This window comes from Nannospalax galili, unplaced genomic scaffold (assembly GCF_000622305.1).
Source record: "Nannospalax galili isolate Female #2095 unplaced genomic scaffold, S.galili_v1.0 scaffold278, whole genome shotgun sequence".
Classification (NCBI taxonomy): Eukaryota; Metazoa; Chordata; class Mammalia; order Rodentia; family Spalacidae; genus Nannospalax; species Nannospalax galili.
Window position 1 is genome coordinate 3,522,366 of NW_008347536.1, and position 21,433 is coordinate 3,543,798.

The 21,433-nt window shown below is 41.4% G+C and overlaps 1 protein-coding gene across 12 annotated transcripts in view; it reads left to right on the plus strand.

Annotated features, from left to right (window-relative positions):
- Window positions 1–21,433, plus strand: part of Sytl2 (synaptotagmin like 2) — a 117,691-nt gene that overhangs the window by 55,625 nt on the left and 40,633 nt on the right. For all 12 annotated transcript variants that reach the window (XM_008844166.3, XM_029568822.1, XM_029568820.1 and 9 more), the window contains 4 exons: window positions 5,660–5,811; window positions 8,279–8,411; window positions 17,995–18,076; window positions 19,506–19,620. In XM_008844166.3, the coding sequence (XP_008842388.2) occupies window positions 5,660–5,811; window positions 8,279–8,411; window positions 17,995–18,076; window positions 19,506–19,620 (482 nt within the window). The remainder of the gene's footprint in view (window positions 1–5,659; window positions 5,812–8,278; window positions 8,412–17,994; window positions 18,077–19,505; window positions 19,621–21,433) is intronic.

Below are 21,433 nucleotides of genomic sequence, written 5' to 3' on the forward strand. Positions count from 1 at the left end.
AGATCTCAGGGGTGCACATGAGAAGTCAAGGATACAGGTCACTGTTGATGCCAGTGCTGCCTTCCATGCTGCCCCTGCTGTTGGGCTCCAGTTATGATGAGCTTGTATCCCTAAGTCCTGGAGACATATGACAGACCAACAGGGAAGCAGACATCCAAAGAGATGTTTTTCTCTCTTTCATTCTGGCCTTCTGTCTGTCTCGCCCACCCTTGTAGGGAGCATTACCATACATATACATATGTAATTTTAGTCTTTTATGGTTTGAAAATGACACACTGCAGAGCTGGTGTTTCCTGTGCTTTGCATCACCCTGACAGCAGGAAACTGCTGCACATGTCTGTCTGTATACCATACCAGCACCAAGTCCCAACCCCCATGTGCATACAACCACATCTACAGCAATGGGCGGTTTCTCCGTAGATACCATCTCAACCGACACCACATCTTATGATTCTCAGCTGCTTCCTTGGGTCCTGGTTTCCTTTAAATGAAGGCACTTGCCATTGAAGAATCAACTTCCAGGACCCATGGTGGTGGTTTTCATTAAAGCAAAAGAGACAGGAACCAGATCACTCAGGGAGCTTCATGTGCATTTCCTTCTGTTTTCTGAGCAGTGTAATTGAACCCCTTCAGTAGATGGTGAATACAGTTGAAGAGGATAAGTGCCCTGTACGATGACAGCCTTGCTGATCCACCTCCAAAGCCTGTGCGCTTTCCCACCTGTGCTGCCTCTCAGCAGACTGTGGGAATCTGTGATGTGCCCACTGTCTATGAGATGCATTTCTTATCATTTTAAGGAACATGTCAGTTCATTTTATTTTCAGGTGCGTTAGTTCCCAGAGTCTCCATCAAAGGTGGAATCCCTTGGTAGAAAGAATGAAATATAACTATCTTAGAAACCGAAATTGTGTTTGGCTCTGAGGTAGGATGTATGTGTGTTGAACTTGGGCAAGGTCTTAACTTCTCTGGGCCGCCATTGTCTTATTTTGAATATGAAGCCATTTGTAACTAAGGTTTCTTCTAGCTCTGATGTTCTAAGCACACACTTAAGAGTACTGTAAAGATCACACAACCTAACCATCTTTTCCAGACTATGTTGATATACTGGGGCATTAAAACAGGAGAGAGGGAGGGAGGGAGGGAAAGAGAGAGAGAGAGGGAGGAGAATGGATACTCATGTCATCTTTCTCTCTAGCATCTCTCTCTAGTCAGTATTCTGAGCTTTCCCATCCAGGACTGACTGACAAGATAATGTCAACTATGTCCTGTCTAGAATGTCAGGTCTTTGGTGGTCATGTTGAGGAGCTGGAAGATGGGGTGCATGTGTGAACACCATAAGAACGAGGTGGGCTGGGTAAAACTTTGAAGCCACTGGAGAAAACATCACTGTGTTTCTTTCGTTCCTCTGTAAGTCCACACGCTCCCTGTGCAAAGAAAAGAATGGATATGAAAATGGGCATGCACTGGAAAGTCTGGACTGCACACTGATTTTTTTTATGCACAATTACAAGCTTGTTAGGAATGAGTGAATGACTAAATGAACAAATAACCAGACAAAGTTCACATATGGCATTTGTCATGCAGACCAGGCACAATGGTCATCTGTTGCTGTTGACTAAATTCTTTGTAGTGAAGTCACAAGGATTGAATGATTGTGTGATGGTGATAAGTGTGTGGTCAATACAGAGCAGATACTGTGCAGGTTCAGTGAATGGAAGAAATGGTGGAGTAGGTAGGAAAATAACTAGCACGTTTGGTCTGAAAGGCTGACAGGACAGTGTCCTTTCTGGACTGAGTGTTGTTCGGCCATTGCATCTGCCCTCCAGTGTTTACTAAGCATCTTCTTTGTGCTAAGCTAAACGTAATGTGCGTGATGGAGGAAGTGGTAAAGTACAAGCAGCTTCTGTCCCAAGAAATTTACCCTTTCCCTCCTTCAGCTGGATGGCACAGTTAGAAAATCCAATGCTAATACTGTTGGTGCAATTGCAGTTCAGAAGACTGAGAACTCAACATAGCCAGTAGAAGAGATTTTTCAGCAGCACCACAGTGGGATTATTTAAATCACTGACATCTTTACATACTTGGTCTTTGATGTCCCACATATGGACTCATTTACAGATAGTATGAGTGACTAAGATAGAAAAAAAAGGGGGTTCCTAAACCTGGCAGTGATAATCATGTTATGAAATACATAAGTGGCCCTCACTAAATTTGAAAGAATTCTCATTCTTTTGCTACTTTAAAACAAAAGAGTCAGAAACCCTTTCCTAACCACAGTGGTTACCAGCCTCTTCTGGGGCCATGTGTTTCTGTGGGTGTGACTCACATAGCCTGTGCCATTTGTGCACTCACTAGAGGCTTGTGGGTAGCTATTCAGATGAGAAAAGATCAAGAGTTGCTCAAAGATCTCCAAAGGATCTACTGTGAAATACTTTTGGGTTAACAAAAACAATCTCATGAAGAGAAACTAGGAGTTGTCCTGCTGTGAGGGTTTGTGGTATGCTGATAGGTAATATGTCATGATGTATTTTTTCCTGTTCTGATGAGAGATGAGGCCCCCCTACCCCATCAGAAAACCCTGCCATTGTGGTGGGCCTGGTTGAAGCTCCCCAGTGACCGGATCTTCATGATCTCTTGCCTGACTCAGGCTGGGGTGGCTGCTGAGTACTTATTTGCTCATTGACTTATTCACTCAACAAACAATTACTGAGTATCAACCCTGTGCCAGTCTCTGAGCTTTGTGCTAGGATTACAAAAAGTGATAAAGATGTAATCCTTGTCTTCAAGGAGTTTGCAGAGTCCACAGATGACTGGGTAAAACAGATGTGCAAACATCATTGGGATACAGTGTAAGTGCTACAGGGAGGCCCTGTAGGAGCAAGGAGGAGGGCAACGTGTCTTTGTGGTGTTCGGGCTGGGACTGCAGTAGCAGGAGGAAATGTGCAGGACGGAGAAGCCAGGGGAAGACATCCAGAGGTCACTGGCCTTTGTCTAAGATCTAGGCACTGTTAAATACTTGCGGGCAAACTTAAATTGATTAATCCAGAAGTCTTGTATGGTAGGTCTTGGTTCCCTTATTTTTATAAGCAAGGAGGATGAATTATAGAATGCTTCAGTAACCTGCACATTGTCACATCTAGGTAGGATAAAAACTGGGGTTTAGACCTATCTAGGAGATCCTTCAAAGCCCATAATCTTTCTGCCTTACCTTCTTGCCTTTAATACCTACATGTCACAAAAGAGAGGTTTGGAGGACAGTAAGTATTCTGGCAAGTGGGATATGGGTGTACCTGCTGGGAAATGAATCCACAAAGACAGTCTGAAGCCAAGTGGTCAAGGACCTCCTATAGCATTTCTTCACTCTGCAAGTGCATTTTCATAGCACCAGGCAAAGATATATTGAAGGTCCTGCTCCCAAGAGCTCATTCTGACCACGGAAAGGTAGAAGGACTTTTGTATTGTGACACTGAATACAAACTTGGTACTGTTGGGAGAAGAAAAGCCAAGAGCTACAACCAGCAGTCCAATAGGGATAGTGTATTCAGCTGAAAGCCTTAGGCAATAAGCAACCATCAAAAATGTTTAATAAGAACCATGATCTCTTTGGTGATTCAAGGCTATGAGCTAATGATGCAATCCTTGTCAGGATTTACAGATAGGCTGTCATGAGAATGTGTGGCTAAGGATTGTGACCAAGAATATTTGGAGTAGAATAGAGAGAATATTTGAAGTCAGTTTTTCTTAGGTAATTGAGAGAGGAGAAGAAATTCCAACAGGGAATTTATGTTGGGTAAGTAACAGTGTTCCCCCAGACATGCTTAGGAAAGAGGAGCTATCCTTGCTATATCTGGGTGATGACCTCTCCAGCCCTTCTCTCCCTCCCAGGAATGCCCGTGCGTAGCCTTCACACCCAGTCTGGCCATTGTCCTACTCCATTCACATTCTCTAGCTAAAACAGACTTGCCACATAGGAAGGGGGCATCTTAGCTTGAATGATTATCAGAAAGCCCTCTTGAATTTGCGCAACACACTATTTTTCAAGAGTTCAGTTTCCGTAAGACTTTTATTGGATTTCATTCCAAATATATCTCTATCAGTAGGAAAAGCTAGCCTGTGAGTTTTATTTTATTGAATAGAGTGATACAGAGGTGCAAAGACTTGGGAACTCACTCCTTGGTAGATTATCTAATCACAAGTGGTCAGCCCTAAACACATGCACACACAAACAACACTAAATGGACTCAGTGCATTGTATACATATAGATACATGTTTATGTAACAATTCAAGAAGAAGACAAGAAATTGAGGTGAAGCTGGGGGACATGGGAGGAGTTGGAGGGTAACAGAGAGGGATGGAAATGATGTAAATACAATACTCATATATGAAAATCTCAAATTATTTTAAAAGAAGACTCATCAGTTAGAACAATGTTTTTTCTACCAGTATAAACTAAAGATGTTTGAGGAGTTCAGCATTTGGTCTACTCTTTAGGTTTTAGTTATTCGGTAAGCACAAATGATTACAAAACCTTTAAAAGCATCTCTGAACAGATTAAACTTGCCTGTACCTCCATTCTCAAATTTGGTCTTTCCTTCTTTCCTGATTCTGGCTGCCTTAGCACATAGGACATCATGCCCCCCCACAAAGGAAAGTCTAACAAACTCATTTCACTAAAATGGGAAGGATTTATGAGCTGATCACCACCCATCCATTACTTAGTGAATGTTTATTAGGGCCTAGGTAGGCACAGAGGGTTGTTGACATGTCTTAACTTATTTAATTATCAGAGAAACCCTGTGATATATGGTACTGTCATTAACACTTTTTCACAGATGAGGAAATCAGTGATTAAGGAAACTTTCTATGCCATTCCTCTCTGAGAATGCACATTTAATGAAAGACAGAAGTCTATAACTAAAAAGCAAATCTGCTCTTGAGAAGTTTCAGACATTCTCTGAGGACTGTGGATTAAACCTTTTAAAAAATATTTTATTTTATGTGTATGTTTGTATTGCCTGCATATAGGTTAAGTGCACCCGTGTCGTACAATGCCCACGGATGACAGAAGAGGCTGTTGGATCCCCTGGAACTGGAGTTACAGACAGTTATTCACTGTCATGTGGGTGCTGGGATTCGAACCCCAGTCTTCTGGAAGAACAACCAGTGTTCTTAACCACTGAGCCATCTCTCCAGCCCCTAAACTTTTTAATTAAAAAAAAATTTGCAGACTGGAGAGATGGCTCAGCAGTTAAGAGCACTGACTGCTCTTGCAGAGGACCCGGGTTCAATTCCCAGCACCTACATGGCAGCTACGAATTGTCCTTAACTCCAATTCCAGGGGAATCTGACGCCCTCTTCTGACCTCCGCGGCATTGCACTACATGGGTGCACTCACATACATGCAGGCAATACACTCATACACATAAAATAAAAATAATATTTTTTTAAAAAAAGACCTTAAAAAAAAGCATGCCTGGCAGCTCTAATTTTTTTTCAGTCAAAGCAGAACGGTTGTCCATCATCTGGGTGCATGTGGCACATATATGATTGAGGGCTTCTTTTTGCCTATATGTTTACAAATTTCTTCATGCAGTATCACAGTGAAGTCATTTATTTACTGTGGGTTTTCAGTGAAGTAAAACTCTTTTCCTTTTGCAGACATTTGCCTGAAAAAATTAAAGATGACCAGCAACTAAAGAATATGAGTGGCCAATGGTTTTATGAAGCCAAAGCCAAAAGGCACAGAGACAAAATCCATGGTGCTGATATCATCAGAGCATCCATGAGAAAGAAGAGGGCTCAGTTGGCAGGTGAGGTGATTTGGGTTGAGTGTTTATAACCAAGATTTAAAGATTTTTTTGTGAAGGAGGGTGTGGAAGGGTGTAAGTCTCATCACTAAATTCTGCAGAAGGAAGTCATTTGGAGGTGTGTTTCATAGTGTGTGTTCCTCTCACTCAAAAATCCTGTTGCCCTGGATGTGGATAAATAAGGATAGTCAAGTGATTAGCTATAGGGGAAGACAGGAAGCCTTTTAGGCACCATGTTTCATTGTAGTAGCCTAGGTGCTTAGGGATTATAAGGAATCTACCATCTCTTTTTTTTTTTTTATTTTGAGAGATGGGGTGGGGACATGCATGTAGGAATGTATGGATACACAGGCAGATGCATTCAAGTGTAGTATGTGGAGGCCAGAAGTTAACCCTAGGTGTCACTCCTCAGATACTTTTTACATAGGTGTTGGAAATCAAGCTCAGTTCCTCATGCCTGCGTACATGTACTTTACCAACTGAGCTACTTCCCCAGCCCCTTCTTTGGATTTTAAATCTTGAAATCCAAAACCTTCTGAATAACATGATTTAGACAGAAATCAGCTTTCCTATTCAATGATTTTAAAAATATTTTTATTTATTATTTTTATTTTATGTGTATGGGTATATTGCTTGCATGTGTTTAAGTGCACTTGTGTTGTGCAATGCCTATGGAGGTCAGGAGAGGGCATCAGATCCCCTGGAACTAGAGTTATTGATGCTTGTTAGCTGCCATGTGGGTGCTGGGAACTGAACCTGGGTCCGCTCTTAACTGCTGAGCCATCTCTCCAGCCCCTATTCAATGATGTTGACCCCTGGCACTTCTGTAATCAGCCATGTACATTACTTATAAGACTGTAAGAGCTTATTTAGAATTTCTTTGATTATGCTACATACTAGTAGGTACCTTCTAACTCAAGATTAGTCATTGTAAACCTCTGTATAGGTCTAGCTTATAGATAAAAATACTATCTTTTAGGCATTTGATATATGATAGACACTAATTATCTACTTTTAACTGTAGCAGCAGTCTTATAAGGTGAGTAGACTTTGCCCAAAAACTTTCTTGGGAAAGTTGGGGATAATTTGCTCAAGGTCATATTGTTAAATGGACTTTGTGTCACACTTACTGCAGATAAAGATTGACTGCTAAGTATGTAAAACACATTACCTGCAGCTCTCTTGTTTTTCAAAACCACCCAGTCCTTAAGAAATTCAGATTAAGCCTGGTGTGGTGGTTCACAGAGGCAGGTATATCTCTGTGAATCAAGGCCATTCTGGTCTACATAGCAAGTTCCAGGCCAGCTGGAGCTACAAGGAGACCCTGTCTCAAAAAGATAAAAAGAAAAAAGGAAAAAAGAAAAAAAGAAAAAACAAAGAAAGAAAGAAAGAAAGAGAAAAGGAAAAAGAAATTCAAAGTGTCCCTAGCACCCACATGGTGGCTCACAACCAGCTGTAACTCCAGCTCCAGGGGATTCAATGCCCTCTTCTGGCCTCTTTGGGAACCTGCACTCATGTGCACATCCCCACATACAGACACACAGAGACACATAAATAAATTTTTTTTTAATCATTAAAGAAAGAAAGACATCCAGAATGGTACTGGTTAATACTGTGAACTCCATTTTCCATTAGAGAAGTTAGATGTATGACAGGACCTGTAAAGGATAGATTTCACCTTGGAATTTATTTAGAAATTGGAAGGCCAAGTATTGCCTCATCTTAACTTGATGAAAGTATTCTTGGCACTTACTGGTTGTGTGACCTTAGGCAATTTTCTTGAACTTTTTGATCTTCAAATTTCAAGTTTATAATCTTGGAAAACAGCTCCCATCTCATAGGATAATACCTGCATAGAACTTTGCATAGTGCTTGGTCACTATCCATCATTCAGTTGATGGTAATTATAACAGGGGTTCAGGTGAAGAGAGTGCTGGGTATTGAGAGGCCAAAGAGATTCCTGAAGAGGAAGCACAGAGATTTTAAGGGGTGCTGACACCTGAGTATTCATAATTTGGATGTGTAGAGACACTGGGAGGGGAGAGGAGAGGCACTGTAAGAAGGCATTCTTTTAATATATTTTATTTATTATTTTTATTTTTTATGTGTATGAGTGTATTGCCTTGCATGTATGTTACATGCACCCATGTCATGCAGTGCCCACAGAGGTCAGAAGAGGGCATCAGATCCTCAGGAACTGGAGTTACAGATGGTTGTTAGTTGCCATGTGGGTGCTGGGAACTGAACCTGGGTCCTTTGCAAGAGCAGTCAGTGCTCTTAACCACTGAGCCATCTGTCCAGTCCCTGGAAAAAGACATTCTAAATTAGGATCACTTGTTAGCCTTTGTATTCCAGAATCAAGCATCATGTTTGCCCCTTTGTTGGCAAACATGTGACAGGAGCCAATGAGAGGGGTGTAGATTGTGGAAGTGAGAGATAACTTTCCTCTTTTTATTGTTTTCTGTTTCAGCTGAGCAGGGTAAGGACAAAGCAGTGAGGGCAAAGGAAAGCTGGGTGGATAATGTCAACCAGGATGCTTTCCTTCCCCCAGAGCCAGCTGTTGTGGAAGATCCAAAGGATGACACAGCACCAGCAGGCCAAAGGTAAGACAGAACTTACTGCTTATGGGTTTCATGGCCTGGTGTGCTATATGGGCATAATGTGGGTTTGGAGTACAAATGTGGACTGGTGTCATGGGTGTGAGGATGGAGGTAGTGTTTGGAAGAATTCTGGCCTCTAATAGAAGAAAGACTGGACAAGACTCTTTCCCAGCTTTTAGAACTGCTAACAAATCTAAATCTTGAAGTCAAAATGTTAAGTGGCGATTTCTTCTAGTACCAGCAATGATGACTTTGATTTGTACTGAGGATTTCTCCTCAGAGTCAGGTAAAAAGTACTCCAAAATAAACACTCCAGTTTCCTTCATGGGATATGAATTATGATCGTACCATAACTTCTGGTGCAATGAAAGAAGTTCAAAAACAGGAGCCAGGCAGACTTGAATTCAAATCCTGAGTCTGTCACTTATTAGCCAGAGGCTGTAGGCAAGTCATTTAACCACTCTAAGACCTTTATCCTAACTACAGATAGGAAGAGTAAAGACTGGTGAGAATGATGTATATGCAAGATAGATATATATGACACATAGTAGATGATAAATGCCTCTTAAAAATGCAGCAAGGAGCAGGGGGCTGGAGAGATGGCTCAGTGGTTAAGAGCACTGGCTGCTCTAAGAGAGGACCCAGGTTCGATTCCCAGCATCCACATGGCAGCTAACCATCAGTAACTCCAGTTCCAGGGGATCCAGAGCCCTCTTCTGACCTCTGCAGGCATTGCACGACATTGGTGCACTTATGTGCATGCAGGCAATACACTCATACACATAAAATAAAAATAATAAATAAAATATTTAAAGAAACACAGTGAATGCTCTATATTTTGGATTTTCAGTATTTGCCATGCATACTTTCATCTAATTAAAATGCTCATTTGTCCATCCTTTCTAAGAAGTGACTAACTGTGGAGCTATGTTGCTCTAATTAACATTTGCTTTTAGGTATCTGAGCCTCTTCCCATTGGTGTCTATCACTTGAAGGTATAGTTATTACCCTTTTGTGTGAGGAACAACTGCATTGCACCTCCAGCTCCTCAGTGAAGACAGCTTACTTCAGGACCTCCAACTGGGATAAGGTCAATGGGACACACTGAGGCAGGGTCCAAGGCTGAGGCACCTGGTCAACAGAAATTTTTCCAACAGTTTACAGACAAGGGTGTGCATGTGTATGGTATAGGTATTTCAATATCAGCTATGAGTAAAGTAATGCCACATGGGTAATAGAATACTGACTCTATTAAGGTGCCTGCTAGTTACCCATTTCCCATGATGAGTGGGCTCCACTCTTTCCTCTCAAGACTGTTTGTAATGTTCTGCTTGATCAGTGTTTATCTGTCATGTTGGCTAAAAGGTACAGCACCCCCATAGCTGCTGGTTGACACTGTGACCTTGAAAAGGTGCCAATTTAACTTCTTGGGCCTTTATTTCTACAACTATATAATGAAACTGATAATAATCTGCTAATAGGATTATTGGGAATTTAAGTAGCTAGTGGATGTAGAATTCTTAACACAGTCCATAGCATTTAGTTGGGACCAATTAATGGAGAGATGGGTTCTTGAATATCGTATTTCAGGAAGCCCAAGAAAGGGTGTGAGGACACTCCACCCTTTATTAGCTCTGTCCCCGTCCCCTTTACTTTGTTCCTGATAGATGAAGGCCTTGCTTTCATAAAGAAAGATGAGACTTAAGATATTAGAAACACTAGGAGAAAGGACACAGCTATTTAGATTTACCACCAAGGGTCTGAGAATGTCTATAATGTGGGCCTGGTAGGGGCTGAGGAACACAGAGCCCTGACCAGCTGAGGGAACAAACAGCAACACAGAAGAGGAAGAGATAATGTGCGCATCAGACATGAACAGCCCATTGCACAGTTTGGTCCAGTCCAGACTTTCCATCCTCCCTCCAGGCTCTCATTCCATATCAAATGGCTTGAGAGGTAGAGGTCCCAACTCAGTTTCCTCATGTCCCCTCGGGCTGATGGACATTCCTCAGTCTTCCTCACGTACAGGCTTGTAATGTAACTTCTGTGATTTGTATCTGCATTCCTTGTATGGCCTCAGACAAGTCCTTTGTGTCTTATCAGAACACAGTTGCCTCACAGAGATTATGAGATTATCTGAAATAAGGTATGGGAGCTGCATAGCCTTTCTCAGGAGGAAGGAACACTGGCCATTTCCAGGTGGCATTAAATGATGTGGCTACTATAGGGATAAAGTATGGTGAGAAGACCAGCATACAGATGCTAGGTGTATCAGCATGCTTTGCTCATTAAAGGCCAAGTCTGTGATACGTGGTATGGGAGGTAATCAGTGGGAACTTACAAGAAGCTGTTTTGACTTCCTCCTTTCAGTGTCAGAGGCTACCATTTTACTTGATATCAAATTCCTGCAATGCTTCTCACTTACACTTTAACCTTTGTGAACTGGGTGTGTTAAGTGTGTTTTGGGGCCTGTACTTTTAGACTAAGTGAATTTCAATAGAATGACTCAATACCTGTCAATATTTTCTTAGCCAGGAATCAGCAGTTGGGGACTGTGAGGCCACAGTGGCTGGATAGTGCAGTTTCTAAAGTTTCTTAAATAGGCTTGGTGGCAAGATCCTTCATGGTGGGGTCCTACCCAGGAATTAAAATGCTGTGGGTGTGCAGCAAGTAGCCAAACACAGGCAATCGCCTGCATTCTTTGTAACTCACCTTTCCTTGATCTGTAGCACTAGGAAGCACAGAGAGGTTTATAAACACTGTTCCCTTGAGAGCAGCAGAGGTAGCTCCCTGGGCACCCAGTTCTCGTCCTGGTTACTATCTTTCCAGGATGGTGCCAGCTAAATCAATACTTCATAAAACTGTGGTGGAAGACCTGCTTTTTGTTTCTAAACTTTTTCCCTAGATGTCGCAGGCTGATTCCTTCTGCTAAATAGAAATCTAGAAAGAAACAATGATGTACAGTGAACCACTCATCATACACTGAGTGTTTCAGTGAATTGCTATAAATGGTTCTCAGTGCATGCTCCCAGTCCTTGTACTTACATCATTATGAATCAGTGATTAACAGCTCCCAGACTGGCACTGCCCATGAACCTCAGGTTGATAGCAATTCGTATCCCCTCCTAAAATCATCATTGAACATGCATGCAACAAGCCACAGGACATGGCTTAGTGAAAGTAAGGAGTACAGAATACAGATGTGAGAAGCTCCTTGCTATGTGGGTCAGAACCCTGCCTAAATGAAGGGTGACATGTTCTGTCTGGCATGAGAAACGCTTCTCTGTTACCTGAGGTGACGTAATACTCTGGGTTCCACTGAGAGTCTAGTAGGCTCTCCGATGACCAGGGCCTTCGATGTGTCTGCTGCTGGCACTTCTTTGAATTGAAGAAGTCTGGAAATGGAGTGACCTTTTCATTTGTCTCTCTCAGTTCTGTTCCTTTAATGCCACCTCTCTGGAGGTCTGGAGATGTAGCCCTCTGATACTTTATACTATTTTGGCTCCAGGGGCACATGGCTACTCAGGACTACTGAAAAAAAAGATAGTTACTCAAGTGTATTCCACACTTCTAATTCTTTCTCCCTTCTAGCCCTTTGTCCTGAACTCTTCTTCCCTGTTCCACACTCCTCAGGTGTCATCCTGGAAGTGACATCCTTTCTCCTTGAAAGGATGTAGCATGAATTCTACTCTAAAGAGTACCTGACTTTTTAAAATGGCTTAAGCCTATATGCTTCAATCTCCTTTCCTTTTCTTAATGGTCGCCTTACTGGAACATAAATCCAAATATATTTATGTTATCCTAGTATGTATCCCAGGTGGTCCTCAGCTGGTGTTTAGTGCATATGAAGTCCAGCCAGGCAGGCGCCAGATAGCTGAGAGGTCCCTGCCTTCATACTGTGTAGGCTTTATTAGAAAAATTCAGGGGCTAGAGAGATGGCACAGTGGTTAAGAACACTGGTTGCTCTTGCAGAGGACCCAGTTCAGTTCCCAGCACACACATGGCAGCTAACAACCATCCTAACTCCAGTTCCAGGGGATCCAATGCCCTCTTCTGACCTCTGTGGGCATTGCACAACATGGGCGCACTTACATATGTGCAGGCAATACACTCATACACATAAAATAAAAATAATAAAATATTTTTAAAGGAAAAATTCATAGGTGTGATCGTTTCTAAAAGATTTAAGAATGACCTTGTCTTAAACATCCTCATAAAAGAGTCTTCAGCCAAACAAGACAAGTTTATAAGAGAGGCATTATGGATAGTGGTCAGCTCAGTGCCCTAATGTCACAGCAAGAAAGCAGACTTAGTAACAGATATCATCAATCAAAGTCAGTGACTGCTTTCATGATAGCAGAAGTAGCCAGAGAGGTACTTTGATAAACCTGAGCCGTATGTAAAAGAGGTAGGCAGGCCAGAATTAGTCAATATAAGAGTGACAGGAAGAGAAAACCAAGACAAGGAGATATAAGAGGGTCTGAGTGGTGAAGACAGAACCATGGTTGCTTCCATTTGCTTTTAGGCTATGTGTTGGAAATAAAGTGCTTAAATGTCCATCTTTGTGAGTGATTGAAAGCACTTGTGTAACGTCTTGCTAGCATCTAGTAGACTAAATCATTCTTTAGGGATACTACTACATTCTTCACTTAGTTGTTTATTCAGTCGGTCAGCATGGGTAAGTATTTATCGTATGCAGGGTGGTAGCAAGGAATTCAAACATGAATAAGGTTTGGCCTCTGATTTTTAGAAATACACTATTTGCAGAAGGTGTGGACATGTATAACTATAAATTGTATTTGGTATGATAATGGTATTCTTTTCGACATTCATGAATTCAGTCATAGTCAGAGCTAGGTATTGATCCCAGGGCCTCATGCATACTAGGCAAGCCTTCTATCACTATCCTAATATTGCCTCAGCTCTTAAAAAAAAACTGAGACAGTCTTGCTAAGTTGCCTAGGCTGATCTCAAACTCACTCTTATAGCTCAAGTAGGCCTTGAACAGGTGATTCTCTGGCCTTAGTCTCCTAGGTAGCTTGAATTTCAGCCCTGTGCTACCAGGTCCAGTCAGTTAACCGCACTGGAAAGGCTGTAACAGTGTAGATAGAATCATTGATTGTGTCCAGTGTGGGGAGGAGGGATTGTGGGGACCTTCTGGAGGCCACCTTATTTAAGGTGATTCTTGAAGGATGAGAAGGCCTATATTAGATGTGAGGGCGGAACAGATAGAGGGCCTGGTGGGCCTTGGCATGCTGGAGAGTAGATATGGTCTGGTGTGGCAGGTCTGCTGTGTGTGGTGGGTAAGTGTGTAGAAAGAAGCTGGAAGAGCCTTGAATGTTGGCCAAGAAGTCATGCTTTTTTTGTTAAGCCACAAGAAGCTACCAAATGATTTTTTTTTTTTTTCAGTTAAATTGACTTCTTAGAGAAATCCTTGTGGGAACTGTGTGCAGGATGGGGCCAGATAGTTCAATCAGGATGCTGTGGCAGTTTAGATGTGATACAGTGAAAACCTAATGAAAGAATGGAGAAAGGAGGTAACGTATGACAGAGCCATAGATCAGGTTATAAAGATGCTGTGGTGTTTGTAAGGAACACCAGACTACCCAATAATTGATACAGAGTATATGGGTTACTTGAGAAAAGGTTCTCACTGTGATATTTATGTGTCTTTATTGTCCTCTCCCCCAACCCAGAGTCACTAAGAAAAGAACTCTTAGTTTGTTGGCTTATTCTTAGCACTAAGGTAGTATCCAACAAATATTCTCCAGAATGAATGAAGGAAGGAAATGAATGAATTAATGAAAGAAAATAGTTGATAAGATCATGAGTTATTAAATGATGAGGGAGGAGATTGATGAAAAAGCAAACTAGTGAATGATTGAATAAGGTGGTTTAACTCTAGGGAGAAAGTAGAAAAAGAAAAGGAAGAAGGAGAAGGAGGAGGAGGAGGAGAAACAGGAGGAAGAGGAGGAGGAGGGGGAAGGGGAGGAAGAGGAAGAAGGAAAAAAAAGACCCATGTAACAACAGGATCAACAGCCTCCAGATTCCATTGCTTTGCTTTTAAGAATCTCTTAAGAAGTATATTTATGATCTCCCGTGTTCAGAGAAAGATGGAGGAGAATTTGAGTGCCCTCTCCAATGTGCACAACAGTGAGCTTGGAGTACTGAAGATGGAGAAAGAGACGGCATGGCATCAGGAGGGAGGTCAGGTGATGCTGTGATGTGCACTATCCATTACTTCAAAGCATTTCTGGAGAAGGTTTCCAAAAGGAGTTGGGGAACTAGGCTAAACCTTTGCTGTAGTCTTTCAATCCATGATGTTGGCAAATTTTCTTCTGGAATGGTGGGGAAATGAGGCTAACTTGCCAACAAAGCTGTGCATCCCCATCTAACTTTGGTTTTGGAAGGATTAAACACTCTTGTTTATCAGTGTAGTGAGTCAAAGTGACAGTTTGAGCTTCATTGCCCAGGACACTCACTTGGCCACCAATCTCCCTCTTCCCCTCTGTGGAATGGGAATCAATAAATTCCAACTACATCTTTAGCTCTGAAATAGTATTGTCTTTTTCTACTAATGATCTCTTTCTTAGAAGGCTTTTGTTTGTATCTCTTTCTCTCTCTACCAGAAGAATTATCTACCGGCTTTTACCCCCAGTAATGACAGTGTGGCATATGAGCTTGCTGTCAAAGGAAGTAGGAAAGAGCTGTTCAAGGGCACAATGCATTTGACATCCTCCCCTTTGCCCCAGGATTGATAGCAAATCCAATGATGTGAAGATTCCATTTCTAGTATTCCTGGCCCACAAAAATCACTTTCATTAAACTCTCAAGAGAATATTTAATCTTATCATATCTTAGATTACTCAAGTCAGTTGTGGTAGCTCTAGCCCTATAGTGACATCAAAATGCCTCATATTTGGATGGAAATATTTCTGTTCAATGAATCTATAGCCTAGACCATGGCAGCATCAGACAGACTCACAAAATAATGCTGACTTAAAGGGCTTGGCATGGTATATTTCCTAGTGTGCATCTTTCACTCCAAGCCAGTTCTTCATATGTTTATTTGTTGAAACATCACTGAGTGCCAGCACATGCCAGTGCAGGGCTGACTGCTGGGGGGGGGGCTGCATTAGCCCCTAAGGAATTTGCAGTCCAAAAGGAAATCAAAATCATTTTTGCAAGTTTCAAAATGGCTTGTAGAATCTCTTTCTGGTTCTATAAATGGTATTAACACCTAGTTTTTAGTAATCTTCATAAAGAATTTTGCCCAAGTTCTACTTCTGGTATCACAGGTTCTTTTTGAAGAGTGTTTGAAAGAAGAAAGTTACAAAGCACAGAATGTGGAGTTTGGCTTGCTTCCCAATTTAAAAATCTTATCATGTGGAATATATTGAGTACCATTCAGGACAGAGTGTATTACTCTCTGGGAGGAGAGGAATTCTAAGGAACAAACATCCAGTCCCCAGCCATAAATACATTATATTATCTTCAGAAAGATAATGTGTCTATATAAAGATCTGGTCATACAAGAGCAAGCAGTGCCAGTCAGGGAGCACATTCTTAATCTAAAGGGCCAATAAAACGTACTATAATGATACAAGGGAAATTCATGGTGGGGATGGTACAGGAGGTGAGATTTGGATTGTGCTTAGAGATGATAGGGCTGGTTTTGGCAGAAGGTAGGAAGTATGTTGCATGGAAATAGCCAAGAGTTGGGTGAGTTTCTGGGACAGGAAGCAGGCAGACCACTTTGACATGAAAAATCCAGGAAAGAGTTCAGTAAGGGAGAGTCTGGTTTCATCTCTAGAATGGAGAGTCAACATAATGTGCAATGTGGGCAACTGAAGCTGGAGCCTGGGGGTACAGGACCTGAATTTCCAGGGAGCAGAGGGTGAACAGTGTAGAGGTGTGTTTATCCTTTGGGACTGTAGAGTAAGAAGGGGTAGGATGGCAGGAGAGCATGGCAGTTCCTTGGAGACCCCAACCTCAGCATTTGGCTCAGGTCCTCTGATTATTTGACTGCTTTATTTACTGAGGGAGATCATTTCCACTGAGCCAGGCATGTGCTATAAGTACGGTATTCCTCATATTGCCCACTGGCCTCTTAAAATGATACTGGAGAGAAACTGCATCCCAGTTCTGATCTGTTGACTCTCCATTGTGAGGACACAGTTCCATTGGTGACCATGCTTCTAGGTCACTTTTTCTATTCTGTAACTTAATTCAAGTTTGTGATCCTCTATTCAAGAATAAAGGATTCCTAGAATGTACCTTCCTGTCCAAATTCTGGCTCCAATATAAGCTTCTCTTGTGTTTCCTGTATTTTCCATCTCCAATATCTCCCTTTCCCCTTCTTCCATGTGGCCAGGCTGTATATGACTCCTCATTCACTGTAATTCATTTCTGGAATAATAAGGAAGGTAGTGAAAGGAAGAATGGCTTCCTTAAGAGCTCAGCCATTTCCTGGGTTGAACTGCAAAAATGGCAAACGGATTAGAGGAAGAAGAAAAGGAAAGGAACTGCAGGAATGTCTAGCCCATGACTTCAGTGACAATGATCTTGGGCAAAGCTCCAAGACCCTGGGGCAAATTGTTTCCTTCCCCAGGCTTTTGGCTCCTCTGCCCTGTGGGGAAAGCCAGCACCTTCAGAGGTATCTTCCAAGCTCTTGACTCTGATGCCACTAATAGAACCGGTGGAGTTTAACAGGGAACAGTGGTTTCAGCCAATAATGACTTCATCCTTTCTGTCTAAGGTAAGGCTGCTAGAGTTGGCCGCCTCAGCAAGTTGATTTTCCTCTTCCCCTGGCACTCTGTGACCCACTTTGATTTTCTTACTCATAGTCAAGGGAGTGGCCTGCTCAACTCTGCGAGCTCTTGCTTTACTCTCCTCCTCTAGAGTTGCCCTGCCTCTGGGATAGGGAAGCATAAGTCTAGAGGACCCTCTTCACTTCTTGAAACCAGCTGCAGGCATCTACCCACCCACTGTCCTCTCAGTGCCCTTCTGGTCCACGTCTTTCTACATTTAGATAAGAATTCACCTGGCCAGCTTGGACAGTTTGTTTAAAAGGTCATAGGGAATTGTTCAAACCTAGCAGCTTTTGTTTACAGCACCTCTGAATTGCTCTCTTCTGTCCCTTTGCCAAGTCACTTGTCTTTCTTCCTTAGATATTTCCTGTATGTGTCAGAGGAAACACTGCGATGGAATTGAGCCTTGGATATCTTTAGGGCTTTATTTCAGTCAGAAAACCTATTGCTCGTTTTGTACCCTGTATCTGATATTAGATTTGATGGAGATGAGTTCATTTCTCCAAGTTAAAATTATGAACCTCTTGTGTGCCTGGTACCCTGAACCAGCTTCAGGCTCTGACAGATGCCTTTGTTTTTCCTCATGCTGGCCTTTCACCTTCGTTCCACCCTTGCCTTTGTTCTGCTGCTTAACCATGACTGGACTGCAGCTCCTTCTCCAGTTTGATTTTATAAACTTCCTTTCCTATCCTGCCTTAAAAGCTTTTGGCTGTGGAGCCATGACATGCTTCCTAAAGGGTGAGATTTTATTCTCTGAATTATTGCTTCTTTTGCAGTTCCAGTGTGGTGAATCCAGCCCCCACGGTGATTGATACCTCCCAGGAAAATACAAGGAAATCAACTGTGTCTCCACCGAAGGTAAACTGAGCCCAGATGTAGAGATTTTCATTATTGGCAGGAATATAATTTTTCTTATCATATCAAATCAAAAAATGTATTTTATATAATAATATAGATTTGTAGATACCATATAGGTAATTTTGCTATGTATAGGTACTTTGCTGTGTAGATAACAACTGTACATAGATAGTTTTTGCTATGTAGTTTAACAAGTCATTCCTGTGGTGGATAAAGTTGACGAATACTATGTTCCTATTGCTGAAGACCAAGATTTCTGTTCTTAAGAATAAAAAGTCTGAAGCTATTTGGTGTTGCTGCTGTTAGGAAAATGGGATGTAGCTTAACAGTTTCACTTCAGGCCTTCCTTTTTAAAATATTTTATTTATTATTTTTATTTTATGTGTATGAGTGTTATGTCTGCATGTAGGTAAGTGCATCTGTGTCATGCAATGCCTGCGGAGGACAGAAGAGGCTGTCGGATCCCTTAGAAATGGAGTTATGGATGGTTATTAGCCACCATGTGGGTGCTGGGATTTGAACTCGGGTCTTCTGCAAGAACAGTGTTCTTAACCGCTGAGCCATCTCTCCAGCCCCTTCAGGCCTTATTTTTACTCATGGCTTCCTGAATCTCTATTAGAGATCTGCTTCTGGGAGGGAATTGCCAAGTTATGAAACCACCAGCAGTAAGCATTCATATTCAGTCTTGTAGTAATAGAAAAAATCAGAGTCAAGAGTATTGTGAATCCAAAGCCAGTCTGGACACAGGCGGTATAAGAAGGGCCAATCCAGAAAAACTGCGTATACTGAATACCCTTGCTGTCAGTAGAGTTGATCATAACAACGACCATGAAGCACTTCAAGAAAAATGAAGTGTCTTCTAGATCCATAGGAAAGGGCAATGACAACTAAAGTTTGAAGAGCTGTAGTCTAGTACAATGACTAGTGTGGTAGGAAAAAACCCTAGGGGACTCTGACCTCATTAGAGAGCCAGGCTTGCCTTGACCTTGAGACTCTGACCTCATTAGAGAGCCAGGCTTGCCTTGACCTTGAGACTCTGACCTCATTAGAGAGCCAGGCTTGCCTTGACCTTGAGACTCTGACCTCATTAGAGAGCCAGGCTTGCCTTGACCTTGATCAGGTATATATTCTATAATTCAGTGCCACGTTTTCTTACCAGTAAAATGGGGGATTTTGATTTAAATGCCTGCTTCTGGTTTAACTTTGAAAGACTTTGGCAATGAATATACTTTATTACAATTGTATCTATGGTGTGATGTATATTAATTTTAAGCTAACCTAGTTAAATGGTTTCCCCTATCCCCAAATATACCACATAGTAGAATGGACTGGTTAAAACTATCAAATATGTGAGGTACTAAGTGTTTGCTAATGCTGAGCTGCTGTTATGACATTTAAAACAAGTTTAATAAACAGTATTTTTCCCCAGCAAAGGAAGAATCCATTTAATATCTCCAAGTTGCCAGAAGATCACTTATCACAACAAAACAAAGATGAGCAGTCAAAAAATGGAAGAACTGGCTTATTTCAGATTTCAAAAGAGGGTAAATATTATTTTATAGACTAGATATTTTTATCTTTGTTATCTGTGCTCTAGGGGAAATGCTCAGAGTTCCTTTCACTAATAACTTCCCAGAGAAAGTCAGAAGTCCTGATGGGTTTCTTCTTTTATGTTCATTGGTGTCCTCCCTGAGGGACAGGAAGTGGGGATTTTAGGAAGTGGATGTCTGTGCAGCCCAGGGCCGGAGCTGTATTGTTATGTGATCATGACTTGGGTTCCCTTATTAGGGATTTGGAAATTTTTTGACCAAAGGTACATATAGTCTTTCACATAATAGTATTTTTTGGATGCCTACCATGTGTTAGCACAGTTGTCTGTTTAGAATTAAAAGAGGTTAAAATGTTTTAAAAAGTTGCTTCAAGAAAAGACAGTTGGCAATGTTATGATGTTATAATCTACAATTATCAGTCCAGTCACCCAGCAGCATTTGATTGAGTTTGGGGTTTAATTAATTTAAGTCTGTCACTTAAGGAATTTTACTGTTTTTACACCCCAACAAGAGGAAATACTAGAAAATTTCTGTCCTGTCAAAAGCAACTGGAAGAAGATTCCACTCACACTAAAAATTAGTCAAGGATTAGAAACAGTTGAACAGCAGAGCCATAGGTTTCAATTAGCCTGTCTTAACGTAATTCCCACCAGGCACTCTTTATACTACATAATATACTACAATTAGCCTGTCTTAACATGTTTCTCACCAGGCACACTTTATACTACATAAATACCATGTAGGGAAAAAGTCATTGGAATGTGTTAGCTGTTTGCTTTTTTTCACTTTTTGATAGAACGTATTTTAGGTATTGGGATATTTATTGTGTTATTTATTTATCTTTATTTTATTTATTATTTTTATTTTATGTGTATGAGTGTTATGCCTGCATGTAGGTAAGTGCACCCATGTCGTGCAATGCCCGTGGAAGACAGAAGAGGCTGTTGGATCCCCTGGAACTGGAGTTACAGACAGTTAACTGCCATGTGGGTGCTGGGATTTGAACCCGGGTCTTCTGCAAGAACATTCAGTCTTCTTAACCACTGAGCCACCTCTCCATCCCTGGGATTTTTATTTTAAAATGTCAAGTTACCTTTTATGATGTCAGTACAAAATTTTTTAAAAACATGTCATCTATGTTTTTCTTTAAGCCTCCTGTAAGAACATTAAAAAAACTTATTTCTAAAAAGGTTTATAATCAGTATAAAATATCACAAAGTAAGTAAAACACAGAATTTCTTTTTCAAAATTATTTATTCAATAATTTCTTAGCATACAAAATAATGGGTCTCATGACATTTTGATGCACAGTACATTGTGCCTGGCTCATATTCTTCCCCATTCCGTTCCCTGTCCCTCCTACTCCATCTCACTAGTCTTTGCTCCCACATAGTCCCCCTTTAGCTTTCATGTCATATATAGACATACAAATTTAAATCTAGATTCCACATAAGAGAAAGTGTGTAAGATTTTGTCCCCCCACATAGTACCCTTGTTTCCTGCTTTCCTTTTTCTTTAAACCTCTTCCTACCTGCTCATAGCTTCTCTTTTGCGTTCATGTCCTCTGTGTGTGTGTGTATGTGTGTGTGTGTGTGTGTGTGTGTGTGTGTAATATCTAGCTAGAATGTGTGGAGGGGGTTCATAACTAATGGTTCCAAGAGCTCCACAGCAGGCCGCTTAATGTGATGATCTCCAGTTCCACCCATCTACCTACTAATGATATAATTCCCACCTCCTTCTTTTACTTTTTATTTATTTATTTTTTGAGACATGCTTTCCTATAGCCTAGGTTTGACTTGAACTTACT